General features: G+C 52.1%; 5 protein-coding genes across 5 annotated transcripts; 1 reads left to right on the top strand and 4 right to left on the bottom strand.

Moving 5' to 3' along the window:
• Positions 1 to 60: 60 nt before the first annotated feature.
• Positions 61 to 1,871, bottom strand: BO66DRAFT_392921 (fungal specific transcription factor domain-containing protein). The gene is made up of 5 exons (XM_025647635.1): positions 1,361 to 1,871; positions 1,156 to 1,304; positions 832 to 1,100; positions 557 to 774; positions 61 to 502 (listed from the first exon to the last, which is right to left on the bottom strand). Exons 1-5 carry the CDS (start codon positions 1,835 to 1,837, stop codon positions 209 to 211), a joined length of 1,407 nt encoding a protein of 468 aa, XP_025502707.1. The 5' UTR covers positions 1,838 to 1,871; the 3' UTR covers positions 61 to 208.
• A 955-nt stretch (positions 1,872 to 2,826) lies between these two features.
• Positions 2,827 to 5,303, top strand: BO66DRAFT_439889 (protein kinase family protein; the record flags this gene model as incomplete). Its single annotated transcript, XM_025651201.1, has 2 exons — positions 2,827 to 2,977; positions 3,064 to 5,303. 2 exons carry the CDS (start codon positions 2,827 to 2,829, stop codon positions 5,301 to 5,303), a joined length of 2,391 nt encoding a protein of 796 aa, XP_025502706.1.
• Positions 5,304 to 6,003: 700 nt separating this feature from the next.
• Positions 6,004 to 6,795, bottom strand: BO66DRAFT_122472 (uncharacterized protein). The gene has a single exon (XM_025641915.1). The coding sequence runs from the start codon at positions 6,711 to 6,713 to the stop codon at positions 6,153 to 6,155; it is 561 nt and encodes a 186-aa protein (XP_025502705.1). The 5' UTR covers positions 6,714 to 6,795; the 3' UTR covers positions 6,004 to 6,152.
• Positions 6,796 to 7,967: 1,172 nt separating this feature from the next.
• On the bottom strand, positions 7,968 to 13,272 carry BO66DRAFT_376961 (multidrug resistance-associated protein). Its single transcript, XM_025645731.1, has 3 exons — positions 12,891 to 13,272; positions 10,266 to 12,818; positions 7,968 to 10,186 (listed from the first exon to the last, which is right to left on the bottom strand). The coding sequence occupies exons 1-3, from the start codon at positions 13,224 to 13,226 to the stop codon at positions 8,420 to 8,422; spliced, it is 4,656 nt and encodes a 1,551-aa protein (XP_025502704.1). The 5' UTR covers positions 13,227 to 13,272; the 3' UTR covers positions 7,968 to 8,419.
• Positions 13,273 to 14,748: 1,476 nt separating this feature from the next.
• On the bottom strand, positions 14,749 to 15,219 carry BO66DRAFT_439887 (uncharacterized protein; the record flags this gene model as incomplete). The annotated part of the gene is made up of 1 exon (XM_025651200.1): positions 14,749 to 15,219. The coding sequence occupies one exon, from the start codon at positions 15,217 to 15,219 to the stop codon at positions 14,749 to 14,751; it is 471 nt and encodes a 156-aa protein (XP_025502703.1).
• Between the last annotated feature and the right edge of the window lie 124 nt (positions 15,220 to 15,343).

Genomic DNA, 15,343 nt, shown 5'->3' with positions numbered 1-15,343 from the left:
TATCCCGGAGAGGTAGCAATAAATAGCACAACTCAGAATGAGGGCATGGATTATGCATCGGTCAGTTTCGGACATTTCGGGGTCCATCGGCGAGTCCATCTGGGGTTCCCGCAGTTTCCCGGATTCTATCTTCATACAAAAGATATGGATTCCAGCCTAGCTACATATAGCTTAAGGCGAACTGGGTTTGACAGCTGAATATTGTTTCTTAATTACCGAGAACGTGGTTCTCCAAGAATTGGTTCATCCAAAGAACTCCAGACTGAGATGGCGAGAGACTTGAAAGTGGGTTGTTGCTGGCTGGAAACACTCCCGTCCGCTCAAGAATATCCTTTGTAACAGAAAGCCGCGAGGAAGTCACCGGTTGGTCCTGTGTCTGCTCCATGCAGTGCAGGCAGGCTTGGATGTGCGAAAGATGCAACGATCTCCTGTCGCCCCACAGGCTATCGATTATAAAAGCATAGCAAGCATTCTCAAGAAAGAAGGCGTTCAGAGGGAGGTACTGTAAAATGTTAGACAGGCGAACGTTTGTGGACAATTATACAAGTTTTCTGACCTTTTGTATCAAGTCCGTCTCATATAGCCCATGAAAAAAAGAGATGGTCTTCGTTGCAGCATCAATGGAGTATTGACACGTCTTAGACATGATCTTCACCCTTTCACGCCCGGCAGAACTATCACTAAGGTCCCCGTCACCTTGAACATCACGATTGTTCTCCAGAGCGCGAAGAATCAAGAATGGTCGATATAGAATAAGGATTGAGTAAAAAAGCACGGTAAAACAGGTTAGAAACCCCTCAGAATGCCAGGTAAGGAGTCTAAGACACATACAGACTGATCCCATATTCAGGTCGTCTCCGTCCTCGGAAGCGTGGAATGGATCATCCAATGACCAGAAAGTCAAAAGACGCTGGTGAAGTGCACAACAAGCATTCCATAGCTCCATAAAGTTCGGGCTTTGAGGACGGTGAAGACGCTGAATATCGGCAAGAATGCGATAGAACGGGTGCATGAACCCTATGGTGGTATGGTCGCTCTGCGGCAGGTATCTGATGCTGCTAGAATAGACAGCTTCTCGTCCTAGAGCAATACATAAAAGACTATTTGCAATCGCGATCAGTGACATGTGCCTAGGTCCGGGGCGGGCTTGGTAACCTCTCATTACAGCAGAAAGCCGAGATGATAGCCTGTTCGTGAGGGGAACGCATTGGTTTGTCCATGCCAGCCGCCAGAAGTTTTGCAAGTGCCATTCCCAGCCGTAAGTAGGCGGATTCGAAGGAGCCTGAGTCGATGTGATACTGGATGTGGAAACCCGCAGTCAGCTTCAATACCGGGACAAAGATAAACTGCGACCACTTATCATCAACAAATCACTCTGCAAAGCTAGAATATCACCCAGGTAGTAGGGTGTGATTGTATTTCTTTGTGCCTCGCCAATAAGCATCTCTCCCAGTTCCGGGTAGCCGGTTGTAATGGACCCGATAGCGAGTATGGGCAACATGATGGCACGAAGAGCCTGATCTTCGGCTTGCAGCTGTGATATTGGCTGGGCAGAAAGACTGGGTAGACGTGCTTGAAGACTGTGGGGCGACTGAAATGGGAGCGTCTTCCAGGCCATTGCAATGTATCGCTCGAGCAGGAGGCTCTGAAGTTGTAGCGGGACCGTATTCAGCGGGCCTGGTGGGCTAGGGCTGAAGGGCGGCGGCGGATGGACCTCGCATCTCGCAATCACCTGGCGTAGATACTCTAGAACATATGTATGGGGCTTGCTCTGGGATGCTGTTGCCAAGCTATTGGGTGAAGAGCCGTCCAGTCGGGCGATCAAATCCAATATCATATTTAGTACGGTGACTGTCGACGTGGAGCCAAAGCTTCTCGTCACTTTCCCCCGCCCGGACGGGCCATCAACTACATGCAGAGCATCCAAGATGTAGTTAAGATGGTTCTGATGTCGAAGTCTCCATGGCAGAACTGGTGCCGCGGACTGTGCAGCGCAATCATCACTGAGAACCGGCATACGCTCGCCAACGCTGGGTGCAGTCTGTACTTTCTGACCTTGATTTGACAGTCGCCTTCTCGCACTCTGCCGGAAAGAGCAAGGGATAGATCTTTGGACACAGGACTGACAGGGCAGTAGGCCATCACACCTCACCTTGCGTTGTCGGCAACTTTCACAGGCCTTGAAAACCTTCGAACGTGGCGCTGATGATTCCAAATCAGCACTGCTCGACAATGACACCTCGAACTACTGACTGCTCTTATCAAGACGTCGATCATCGTGAGTATCACCCATTCTGATGTAGTTGGGCTGGAAACCACCTGGTACCTTTCGTGACGTTGCTGTTATCGTGGGGTGGGAAAGGTGTTGTCGCGACAGTTTCCCCGCTTTGGACTGTAAGCCACTTGACTTAGCTAGTATTATCCAGCTTGGACTAAGGTAGGTACTACCGGACTAGGTAGGTTACTACTCTGTAGGTAAATTACTAGGTAACCACTAACTCAATTGAGCTGGTTTCTTGTAAGGACAGGACAGTGCTGGGGATGTCCATCCGCGCACACAAGCTCCTGTATGTGATATATCTCAGGCATCGGCCGACTTCTCTGTCTATGTTATACACCGCTCTTATAGTGCCCAAGTGAAACCTCACTGCGTAGGCTATCAAGTTATGCTACTTCGCCGCTTGGATACGATTTCACCCAGGCAGACAGGCAGGAACCGGCCGGCGCTGACTCATCAACGCGAAAATATCATAACGCGCGAGCGACCGCGACCGGGCACGCTCTTTCCCATCCATATCATCATGTCTTTGGTATCGTGGCGCCAGGATGTTGGATGATCTCCATCTTGAAATCATCCAATCCAATCCCATTGGGTCGCGTCTGGATTATGTTCACTCCTCCTTCAAGTCCATCTGCTTTAGCAAAGGCATCTCGCGCCCGTGCCCGCAGGACGCGCTCCGTCAGTTTGCAAGTGAAGGTGATAGAGACATAGTCAACAGCTGCAGTGGCCACTTCCCCCAATTCGCTTCTCCGACTAACGTTCCCCATCTCCCCTTGCTGCAGATGCCCAGGGTCTCTCTTTGGATCTGATTTCGGCACTTCAGAGCTGCAAAGCCTCTCGCCTCCTCCCAGCCAGTGGACCCGGCAAGAACCTCCACCACGATCTTTCAAGATTCAGTACCGCCATTAACTCCGACGACTTCCACCTCGACCAAATCAAGCCACTCTTAGAAGCTGTCTTGGTCAACACCGCACCTGACGACATCCTCATCTGGCAGCTGGTCTACTGTGCCGTGCTCGAGTCGACGCCCCCGCCTCGACCGACTGCTTCCTCCTTCTCACAGACTCCTTGGAGGTGCAACACCAGCGCATTTGCCAACTCCTCCGATTATCGCCAAGATGTGGATCGCGTGCTCAAGGCAGAATTTGGCGTTCTCTATGTTGGCCTTGCGGGCTTCACTGAACGATTCTTTGGGAACATTGCTGGTCTCGAGGTTGCCGCGGGCGCTGTACTTGCCCAATGTAGGGAGGGGGAGGAACAGCTTCTGGTGGAGGGCCGATGGGTAGGGTGGCCGAACGACGCAAATCAAGCGGATGTTTTAACCTGGCTGGCGGATATCATCACCAAGCTCGCAGCTTTGGCTGAAAGCGACCCAGCAACCCCGTCCGTTCGACGGCGACTCCTTGCCCAGCCCAACACCCCAATCAAAGGCTCTACGGCTGAACGCAAGATTGACGTTGGCCTAGTGAGCGTCACCGACCGTGAAGTCCCCCGGGCTCCCCGGTGCCATTGGCGGGAGATTCTAATACCCGGCGAGCTCAAAAGCAATCCGGCGGCCGACATTCACTCGAAGGCCTGGCTGGACTTGGGGAGATATGCGCGAGAGGTCCTGGCAGCTCAAGATACCCGGCGCTTTGTTATAGGCTTCACTCTCTGCGGGCCCTATATGAGGATCTGGGAGTATGACCGCTTGGGGGGCATCGCATCCGACAAGTTCGACATACATAAAGACGCATTTCGGTTTGTCTCGACAATTCTGGGCTTTCTCTGGATGAGCGATGAGGACTTGGGCTTTGATCCAACCATCTATAACGATCAAGGCCGGCATGTAATCAACATCCAACGTCAAAACCGGACAGAGCGCCTTATCATAGACCGAGTGATCCGGCGCGCCGCGTGTGTAGCCGGTCGAGCAACGACTTGCTGGAAGGCCCATCTGGACTGCTCTCCCGATCAACCTCTGGTTGTGAAAGACTCTTGGCAATACACGGAGCGGGTGAACGAGGGTGAGCTGTTGCAGGAGATAACGGAGTTGGGGGTGGTCAACGTTGCTCGGTACTACCATCACGAGACGGTGCAGGTGTCAGGCACCGATGATGATATTCGACACAATGTCCGGAAAGGACTAGATATCACCACGGCGGACAATCATCGGTCTGGTCGGTCCTCGGACACACCGAGTCCCCGGACAATGACCTGCCCCCCGGAAGGCCGCAGTAGCACCAGCATCGTGGGCCGAAAGCGATCCTCCAGTCCTGCCCGCCTCGCGCTTTCGTCTCGCAAGCGACATCAATCCAGATCGGCATCGCTTAGTTTGGTCCGGAGCGCCCAGCCCAACCGGATTCACCGTCGAGTGGTGATTAGGGATTACGGCGAGCCGATCTACAAGGCAAGTTCTCCTCCGGTCCTTTTGCGGGCCTTCGTGGGCTGCATCCAGGGTCACCAGTCGTTACGCAGTGAGGCTGGGCTACTCCATCGGGATATCTCTGTCAACAATATGATGGTCAATGAGCAGAGCGACACCCAGTGGCCGGGATTCCTCATTGACCTCGACCTTAGCGTGAAGGAGTCACGGGTCAAGGCTTCTGGTGCCCAAGGTAAGACGGGGACTCGAGCATTCATGGCGGTCGGGGCACTTCTGGGAGAGCAACACAGCTTTATGCATGACTTGGAGTCCTTTTTCTGGGTTCTGTTCTGGATTTGCATCCACTATCACGGGCCGGGCCATGGGAATGTTGTGGAAGAATTCGACGAGTGGAACTTCCTTAAAATGGAAACTCTGGCGACAACCAAGTTGGGCACTGTGTCTGATGAGGACCTCTTCTTTCGCACGATGAGAAACTTCTTCACCGAGTATTATAAGCCGCTAATGCCATGGGTCAACCGCTTGAGACGAGTCGTGTTTCCTGGTGGCCGGATGTGGAAGTCAGAAGACGAGGGCTTGTACGCATCGATGATTGAAGTCCTGCAGGCCGCCGAGGAGCACTTGCTCAAAGAAACAGGGGCTGATCCTGCTGTTTAACTGGCTGGTCTCGCGCTCTCAAACTCGATTTACCGGCATTTATCTCATTAGGCACCCGAGGTTGACCAGGATACGTGCTTTTTCCGCCACTGGTCGAGTCCACGTGCCTGCTCATGAAAGACTTTCTCTGTTTGAATGATGCGTCTACGTGTCCTCTACGGTTATCTCCAGTAATCGACAGCGGACATCCCGAACACGGATTCGATTGCCACAACCACTAACAGCCTTGACAAGGATGGGGCCGGCGTATTCCGGTGTCTTCTCGTGTAGGACGCAGCACGATATACAACCTCGTCGGATCTGAGAATAACTAGGCTGTTAGTTATACCACATCTGATACGAAAATCCTTTTCATCAACGGCAAATCCAGTCTCGAGACCGGTTTCTCCTAGGGACCCTGTTTGTATGATCTGTCCAGGAAAACCACGTCGCTCTCGGCGAACCTGGGCTGGAAACGGGGTTGGAGGCCATTGTGGCTCTCACCATCTCCGGAGTGTTGTACCCCTTCCCCGGATCCTGCCTTGGCGAGGCGTGCGTTTAGATTAGGCATTCTGATGCTCCAGATTTGGCTACTGGATGGGGATATCTGAGGTGGTCAATCTTTCTTCGTCTCGTTATTGTTGCTGCCTCTGTTTGCACACCCATTGTTCTTCAGCCTCAGAGAAAAGGAGAGGATCTTAGTCGCTCCCGCGCCTGTCCCGTTCGTCTCTGAGGAAGCCTGGAGGGCGTCAGCGTCCAGACCACAAAATCAGGGATGACACACACCCTGAGGTTTGAAAAGACATACTCTTTCCGCAGTCAACAGCAGCTTAACCAGTGGGACAGCTCATGATGAGCCTTTTCGATCTTTCAGCCCTTGAGCTCCGCTGACGTGGCTCGTCCTCCCGGCCCTCTTTGAACACGGAACGGCAGGATAAACCCATGGCGACCGAAATACACGAGACGGTGATGACTGAGTATGTGGACGGTGAGATGGCGCTGTATCATGTACAAGATCTTCGATTGGAGGAACTGTACGCGAGTGTCGCAGCCATTCCTTGTAGACACTGTAACAGTTGGGAATGCTTGGGAGAAAACGTGATTTCGTTGTTCCGCCCCGTAGCATCTCTGCCTCGCGGCCTCCAGCTGATTCTTCTTCCCCGATTGTGATCTAGGAACCACGTACGTAGGCTCGCACCGAGGTTTCACGTTGATGAGTAGCATGAAGATAATATGAATTCTTCCTCTCGCGAAGAAGTATCTACACTCCGGCCGGCGTGCGACACACTTGCCGATGGCCGAGCCAGCAACCTGGGCGTAATCTCTCAAGTCTTGTCTACCTGCTATCTGCGCGTCATATCCAATGACTACGAAAGTTGAAACATAGCGCGCCTGAATGAGACATACCGGATACAGATGAATGCTGCTCATTCAGTTTGAATCCAAATACAACTTTTCCTGATCCTTGCCCTGGTCGTGGCAGTGTCATACGATGCAGAGTTGGAGGATATCCTGTCGCGATAAGTTCAAGGGAGAATGTAAGTGGGTGCCGCTGGCGCGAGGTGAGACTACATGAATAAGAAAAAGTTCCTGCTTAAGTGGAAGAAAGTCTTGCCCAAAGGAGAGGGGTTACGTGCTGGGTGCATTGTCCTGAAAAGACGGCTACATACAGGATTGGTCTACAAGTAAGAAAGATGTGGTTTGGGGAAAGACAATAAGGACGATCAGAGAGAGGAGGGTTGTTAGTAAGATCCATGGCTGAGGGCTGGAGAGGTCGCCGGTTGCATAAGCACTTAATGGTTTTATATACTCGCGATGAGTAGTATCAAGGTGGTGTGTTTGCTTTACAATTTTGTTTGATTCTGTCGGATTGAACGATATGAGTCCGGTGGAGAACCCGTAGGTTAGGATAGTTGTAGATTGTGCGCTATTGTCAGTTTGCTTCATGGATTAGCAAGTCATACCCCCAAAGCTGCACGGCAGGCGGGTGTATTGTGCTATAGATCTGGCTTTTTTTTTGTTGAGCAAAGTGGTAATTCCGCCTCCTTTCTTGTTCTTGTCCGCGAGCAAACCATTCATGTAAATTGGATCCCTCTCCCAATCTGGAACCAATCTCATTCTCTGGTGGTTTAGCTGTAGCCAGCAGGTGCCCCGTGGAGGTGGAGCTCGTGGTCCTCAAGCGGACAATACGAAGGACATTTCCATTCATACATTCAATTTGGGCAGAATGATTCCGCTAATCTGGCTGTGGCTGATAGTGAGTATTTCAGGCCACGCAGCTTAGACTACAATGGCTTAAGATCCCAGGCGCACATAGTTCCATGTGCTATGCACTCAAGCACAGAGGAACAACGAGAGGTGGGTCACTAATTGAGGCTGTCCGTGAGTCCAAGCCGATGCACCTCTAGAAACTGGATCGAGGCTGGTTATTCTCGCAGAAGCATTTGCTGCCTTGTGCTGATGTGGACATATATTACAAGGGCGATGAGACGGTCGGGAATGCAAATCAACCATGCAAAATCTGGGAGAGGCAAGAATGTAATTCAATTATTGCGGCAAGAATGCAGCATACAACTGAATGTGTATTTTGTATACATTACGTGGCGCAGGGAAGAGAAATACAGATGAGACAGATATCGATATATTCCAGAATGCTGAACAAAAACAATCAGAACGAGAACGAGACCGCTCACAATGCGGAAGGGAGAGCCCCTCAAGAACACTTAAAAAAGTAACCCTTACCCAGACCGTTGGACCTGCATAGATAACAACACCACAGTGAACCACAATGTTGTCGGTCCCTTCCAAATACATCACTCGCATGGGAGTCCTCCAATCGCTCCCTTGGTCATACTTTTTCTTATCCTGAGTCCACGCCTTCTTTTTAGCTCCAGTCCAGTAGATCGAATACCTCTATGAAGTGCTCAATGCCATGATATTTGATCTTTAGCCCCTCGATTTCTTTCTATTGTTCTTCCTGCTCGCTTTTATTTGGCCTATCAATGCCCGCAGTCTTGCAATACACCCGAGAGTGAATTGAGGCGGATGAGCATTAGATACTAGATACAGTATCAATTTCATCCGATCTTGAAAGAGCAGATGTGCTGGACCATCGCTGTTCCGGCGACCCCGGCTGTCTAGTCATCCCGAAGAATAATCTTTTCCAACACTTCCTTCTCGCCACTGTTATCTACCAAGCTCCTGAACACCCCGTTCTCGATCCCCAGTAGCTCCTTGGGTGCCCCGAATTCAACCGCGCGTCCGGCATCCATGACCAAGATGCGGTCAAAATCTGCGATGGTACTCAGTCGGTGCGCGATTACCAGCAGCGTGGTATCGTTGCGGCCGAACTCGGCGCGGATGGACTGCTGAATGAGGGCATCCGTCTCCATGTCCACGGCCGATGTGGCTTCGTCCAAGAACATGATCTTCGGGCGCGATACAATTGCGCGTGCAAGGCAGAGGAGTTGACGCTGGCCTTGGGACAGATTCAGACCCCCTTCTGAAATTGGAGCAGACAGCGAGGTAAATTTGTTTGTATTTGGACGATGTGTTGGGTCGGCAGCTGTAGCGACCTCCTCGTCGTTCTCGGAAATGAGATGCACCCGTGCCAGGGCGTCGTACAGTTCTCCGTCGGTGTACTCCTCGAAAGGGTCAAGGTTGAACCGCACGGTGCCGGAGAATAGGACCGGATCCTGAGGGATGATAGCGAGCCGAGTGCGCAGGCTGTGCAGCGTAAGTTTAGCAACATCCAGCCCATCAATCAAGACTTTACCCTCGCGGGCCTCGAGGATTCGGAATAGAGCCAGAGTCAATGACGACTTCCCAGCACCCGTACGGCCAACGACGCCAACTCGTTGGTTCTTCTCAACAGCAAAACTTAAACCCTTGAGAACCGGAGGTAAATCAGGCGCGTATCCTACGACCAGATCCTGGACCTCCAGACGACCCTCGGTAGGCCACGCCGCGGGAGGCTCAACGCCGCCCTGGTTCTCGAGTTCGATCTTGGAGTACTCGATGACTCGTTCGGTCGCATTCATACTGAGTTCGACATCTGCATAGCTCCGCAGCGCCATACCAATCGCCGTGTTGAATAGCAACCCGAAGCTGAGTGCAAACCCGGCGAGCGAGGCTGAGATACTTGGCAGACTCACAATCAAAGCCGCAGTCAACGTGGCAAAGAGTGCGCCAACGACGCTCATGCGAAAAGTCAGCCATCGGTTGAACAGCAGCATGGCCCACCAGGCTTGCGCGTGCGCGTTGATCCTCTTGTAGATCATGCCCGTATAGACATCTGCTTTGCTGAATGCGCGAATGGTGACTAGTCCCGCCAGGCTGGACCCGAAATGCTCGAAGATAGGGCTCTTGGCAGTACTTTCGAGGCGTTTGACCTCTCGCGCCCCCGCCAAGTATTTCAGGGCCAAGCTGAGACAAACGACCAGAAGGATCACGGCGAGGATAATCACCAGTGGACTGACCAGAACGCCTGCCACCACAATTCCGCAGACATTAAGCATTTGCGTCACCACAAAGGCTAGCTGGTATCCGATGATCGAATCCACGGAATTAAAGTCGGATGTAAAACGGTTCAAGATTCGACCCAGCGGTACAGTATCCAGCCAGCGCATGGGAGCACGGAGCACGGCGTATGTCAGGCGGTTGAAGAGATTGCGGGCTGCGCGGACACTCATCAAGAGGATCAAGTAGAAGCGCAGGGTGCCCATCACGCATGCAAGCACACTGACTGCGATATAGATCCCTAGGTACATCTTGAGGTCTGAGTCTATGGGTGCTGTGTTGACATTCGACATAGGCTGTTGCCACATAACCATGCTGTACTGTTTGAGGCTGGCATGGGTCTGCGATGACGATGACGAGCCAGTCCACACGTTAATCCACCAAGACTATGGTTGTGAGAAATGTCAGTCAGTCCAAGTCCGATGGCATATACTGATGTTCAAGAAGGTGCGTGTTGATGCTTACCCTGCCGACCAAGAAGGAAGTATAACCGAGAAATACAATCGCCGTGATGTACCATCGAAGTCTGTGGCCGCCGATAGAGAAATAGGCCTTGTAAACTGAGAATCGGACAGAGCCAACCTCTCGCTTTTCGTCCTCGACAAACTTCTTCGCCGCAGCCGGCTTGGCTGTCGTCTCCTGCTGTACAGTACTAAGCCGCCGATGGGAAGTATGGGAGATTACCTGTTCAACGGATTCCTCTTCGATGAGCGCTAATTCATCACCGCCATCCCCCCCATTTAGAGGGTGCCCTGGGTGATTTGAGCGTTTGTCCTCAGTGACCGGGCCAGCATAGCGAACGTTTCCATCTTCCAATTCCACCCAATAGTCCGCACGAGAAAGACACAGGCCAACATGATGCGTCACCAGAATGCGGGTTCTGCCCCGGCAAAGCTCACCGGTGAGTGCGTTTTCGTAGACAAAACGCCCGGTATGAGCATCTAAAGCACTGAAAATATCGTCCATGATAAGGATGCCCGCACGCGAATACAAGGCGCGTGCAAACGAGACTCGCCATCGCTGGCCACCACTAAGATTGACCCCGTTCGCTCCGATATCGGTCAGATCGCCATCGGGCAACATCTCCAGGTCCTTCTGCAGCGCGCACGCAGAGATAGTCTTCCGGTAACGCTTTTCATCGTAGGGCAGTCCGAACAAGATATTATCCTTGATTGTTGCGTTCTCAATCCATGGGATTTGGGCGACATAGGCAATGGCTGAATCGATGATCCAATTGGCACTCGTGGCCCGATGATCGAACCGATCTTCGATGGAAGGTGGTACAGGCACATGTACTGCTCCCTGAAGCAAGTCACCTTCCCCAAGGATCGAAGCCAGGAGTAGACTTTTGCCAGACCCTGTGCGACCCGACACGATACTGAGGCCCTGGTTGGGAAAGGCAAGGTCGAGATTGCGTAGGACAAAGCGATCGGTGTCCTCTGCGGTTCCAGCTTCCTGCTCCGATGGCCATGCGACCGAGGCATCCTTGAACGCGACTTCATCGGCGGGCATGGTAGTAATCACCCTTTCGGATGAGGCCATGTAGGTATCGATTCGGTCCGCGCTGACCTTGGCCTCCAGGCCCTGGGAGATGATCTCGGGCAAGATGGCAAGGGAAAGCTCGAGGGAACTGAAGACGGACATGGCAGTAAATGCGACCGAGGCAGAGAGGCCACCATGGAGCATGGCATAGACTGTCAACGAGACTGCAGAGAGGCCAATGGGCCCAAGGATCCAGATGCCCATCAGAATGATGTCGAAAAAGAACGACCTCCACAGAGCGCTCAATTCTTTCTCTCGCGCCTCCCGGATCCGGGCTTCCCACTGTGCTTCGAGGCCTGAGAACTTGATCTGGCGAATTCCCTGGAGTACCTCTGTGACAATGGCCAGCTTCTGATCTCTCATCTTCATGAGCTTGACCTGAGCGCCCGTGTAGCGTTTGGCTGCGAAGGAGTTCAAAGGTGTGACCAAGACCGCAACAGCGATACCGGACAGAGCGCTGCGCCATCCTAGGATTCTGATCAAGAAGCCACACCCGAGAATTAGCTTGAAGATGGAGGATGGGATGAGGTAGGCAAATGTGGTGAATTGAGTGATGCGTCTTCCGTCGACGGCGGCCAGGTTGATAATGCTCTGTCGCGTCTTTTTCACGGCCGCCTCGTCATCGAGCTCCTCCTCTTCCTCCTTTGTCCCTGATCCAGCTTCTGTTGTGCTTTCCGCATTGGACTTTTCTTTCGACCTTTGGACGTTCTTGACGTCTTTCCGACGCATCGACTTGGCGAAAACTAGGGCTGAGATCTCCGCATAGATGGGAATAAAGAGCTTCGCACATACCACCCATAACAGCCAAGCCTCAAACAGCGAATAGATAATCATCAGGGATCCCAGGCCGACAATCCAGGATGTTGCCCGCAGCGGGTCCCAGTCGCCGCTTCCTCGGGCCTCCAAGGCTTCTAGGATATTGAGAAGCGCCATCTGTGGGCCGATGCTCAAAAGACCCACCAGCAAAGTGAGAAGCAGGGTCGAGAGTATCGCTGGCCAGTGCGCCCGGACGATAGCTTGCCATGTCTTGCGAGACTGCTTGGCTTGCTCAAAGCGAGGATGGAGGGTTTCTGCTCGTGTCTGGGCTCGAAGCTTAGGCAAATCCGTGAGGGCCAGCGTGCGGTTCTTCGCGGTGTAGTTGAGCAGGCCACTGGCCCAGGCGAATGAATATCGGCTCAATGCGGATCCCGAGAATTCTCTGTCGATCAAAGTACCGTCGTGGAAGACATCCGGGCGACGGGGAAGCAGGATGCTGGCCAACGCTCTTAGAACGGCACTTGCAAGCTGAACAGTGGTCAGACTGAGCCACAATCGATCGTCCGTGAGATTATTGCGAAACAGATCATTGCTGTAAAGCTCGAAGCCGACGACGAGGATCGTGAAGATACTGCCCAGGAAGGCGAAGTGACCCAGAGTGTATCGTTCCGTTGATTTGGGCTCGACGAAGAAGACGGCTCCTTGGAAAAGAAGTAGTAGCTAATATACAGGACATTAGCTGCTGAACCAAGCCAATATCACGTCTTCCCCGAGTTTGTGGTTTGTACAAACCCAACTGGCGAACTGAAGCCACGCGAAGAGTGGGCTCCTCGTGTGAGAGTTCAATGTGGTCAGGATCGCAAGTCCCAGTGTCGCGAGAAGCCCAGTCGAAGAAAACAGGACGATGGCGGCACGCTGCCAGGTATCCGAGAACTTGAGAAGCGATTCCTCCGTCGCCACACCGTCCTCGTCATGATAAGCGGCCTTTTCGGTGGCGGGGTCATCTCGCTCGGTTAGGGTACGGCGGGTACGCGCAGCGATGCTCTTCACGGTCGGAATACTGCTCAGGGTCGTTAACACGAGGGCCACGGAGCCTATGGTTAAGGCTTGGGAGTTATGCGAGAGCATCTTTGGTGTGCCCTCTCGCTGGGGAGATGCAAGAACAAGACATAAGACGGAAGAAAAAAAAAAAAGAACGAACTCAGAAGCAAAAGGCCGAAAAGGCTGCAAGACCTTATTGAATACGTCTTGGCCGGGCCTAATGGCGCAAAGTCTTGTCTAGTCTTGTCTGGTGGTGGCTGACTCTCCGGCTGACTCAGAAGCAAGGATGGATTGCGAGCATTACGCAACTAGCGACTCAAGCGCTGACAAGATAAGGGCGGTGCCCAATCAGCTCAGAATCCTTCATACATTAAAATGCATTGATTTGGACGCAGGATTTGATAGGCCGTGGGTCTGAGTCTGCCGTTGTTCTGGCCATTTTCGTTGCGATTGACTCATAGGTTTTCAATCTATGCTCATGCGCACAGAGCGGTTTTGCCCCCACAGTTTCCCCGTCGGAGGTCCGGGGGAGTCGATCCTCACACCGCCGTCTGTATAGCTTCCTCACTAAAAGGCCATATGCAAGTATTTGGCTAGCTGCTCGTATTTTCAGCACCGACTTCAGTGCCGGTATGAGCCAGAATGACTCAGAATATTTGGCTCTGGTCCTTCTCTTTCCTCGTCAGGTGATCAAACGTGCACTGCCTTCCTTCCCATTGGTCGCAGATTACCAACATTGCCAACTTAATGTACCTCGGGGTTGCTACTCACCCCTATGCTACTTACCTTGCAAATAAAAATTAGAACAGGGTCCTGAACAATGACCTGATGATTTGCGAGCTTCTTGCCTCATTGATATTGATTCTGACCCCGTTCTAGATGCCTACACTCTCCGCTCACCTCGACAGCTTATCTTGCCAGACTCCCATCATTTTCCTTCTCGAAAGACGTGCCGAGAGTTCTTCGAAGTGTTGAAACTCATTGGCCTTGTAGGGGGTCACAACTCTCCTTTGACAAGCTTTTCTGTCTGCAGGCCTGTCAGATCAATTTCGTTGTAAACGCATGTTTGATATTCTGTGGAGTTATCTGAACGTGAGAGCGATAGGATGTCGTGCAACGCCACTGCGGCAGCTGTAAGCGCAAAAGCACCAAACGCATCAGATCGAACCGAATGAAGGGTTATTAGCACTTGAAGCTTCTCACTTTCCGGTGGTCGACGGTCGATGGTGGCAGTGACTGTTCGGATGGTCCCAGAAAAAGCGGGGTGAGATGGCACATGGCGCAGTGGGGCTTGACGGGATCCAAATGTAGTTTAGTGCGGGGTCCTGCACAGCACAAGCCTATTTTGAAAACAATTTGTTTACCAGGTACGCATGTAGATTACCGAGTATAAGATTTCGAATCACATCAGAAGAGTCTGTGTAGCTATCAAACACTGAGCACCTTACGTCTGGCCTATCTCATTTGGAATACTTTTGCGTCGCATTTACAGATGGAAAGAAGACGTTGACTGAAAATGTGTTCTTGTTCACTTTTATATAGTAATCTAAGATAGTCACATAGCACAACTATCCAGAGAGTATCGGAGAAGTTAGAGGAAACATAGGCATCACGGCGATGACGTGTTCTGGCTAAGCCACTCTCTTTGAGCTGCCAACTTGTAGAATGTCAATCGCTTCTCGATGTCTGCCTTGTCCTTTGCATCTTCGAAATAATTGTTCGATGGATCACCTATTGCTCGAAGAATCAGGGACCTGGGATCCTGAAAGTGGTAGAATCGAACGAGAACTCCGTTCGCGATGACGCCGCGGCGCCTACTCCAAGGGGTCTCGCCCAGGGCCATCATTTGTTGGAAGAGGCTATGTTCTACTTCTTGCCAAGAGCCCGGGTTGGCCACCATGAACACAAGGAAGGGTCCCTGTTGGTGTGAGATCATGAGTTTCTGGTAGGGGGACCACATTTCCCACTCGCTAGGGGTAGGCCTGGGGCTCTCGATACTCACGTCAAAGCCCTCGTGTGAAGAGAATATCTGGCCCAGGCACTGCGCCCAGTAACCCAGCTTCTCGATTGTCTCGGCCATGATGGTCAGTGGGTATGGTATCAGTGAGTATGATATGAATGGGGACAATATCACTCAGAAAGGATAGTATCAGGGTGGTATAGCTCAGAAAGGGATAGCCCAGGATGGTTGGTGTCAGTCAAGA

The sequence above is a fragment of the Aspergillus aculeatinus genome (assembly GCF_003184765.1).
Source record: "Aspergillus aculeatinus CBS 121060 unplaced genomic scaffold BO66scaffold_32, whole genome shotgun sequence".
NCBI classification, from domain to species: domain Eukaryota; kingdom Fungi; phylum Ascomycota; class Eurotiomycetes; order Eurotiales; family Aspergillaceae; genus Aspergillus; species Aspergillus aculeatinus.
This window is presented reverse-complemented; position numbering and strand designations above follow the sequence as displayed.

Excerpts from the sequence above, each read along its gene's own strand:
- BO66DRAFT_392921 (XM_025647635.1), bottom strand. The coding sequence starts at position 1,837 with ATGATATTGGATTTGATCGCCCGACTGGACGGCTCTTCACCCAATAGC. Across the intron at positions 1,305-1,360 it reads TGCAGAGTGATTTGTTGATG|ATCCAGTATCACATCGACTC; the intron begins ATAAGTGGTCGC and ends GCGGGTTTCCAC. Across the intron at positions 503-556 it reads AGACGGACTTGATACAAAAG|TACCTCCCTCTGAACGCCTT; the intron begins GTCAGAAAACTT and ends AACATTTTACAG.
- BO66DRAFT_122472 (XM_025641915.1), bottom strand. The coding sequence starts at position 6,713 with ATGAGCAGCATTCATCTGTATCCGGTATGTCTCATTCAGGCGCGCTAT.
- BO66DRAFT_376961 (XM_025645731.1), bottom strand. The coding sequence starts at position 13,226 with ATGCTCTCGCATAACTCCCAAGCCTTAACCATAGGCTCCGTGGCCCTC. Across the intron at positions 12,819-12,890 it reads GGCTTCAGTTCGCCAGTTGG|CTACTACTTCTTTTCCAAGG; the intron begins GTTTGTACAAAC and ends CCTGTATATTAG. Across the intron at positions 10,187-10,265 it reads CTTCCTTCTTGGTCGGCAGG|TCTTGGTGGATTAACGTGTG; the intron begins GTAAGCATCAAC and ends TCACAACCATAG.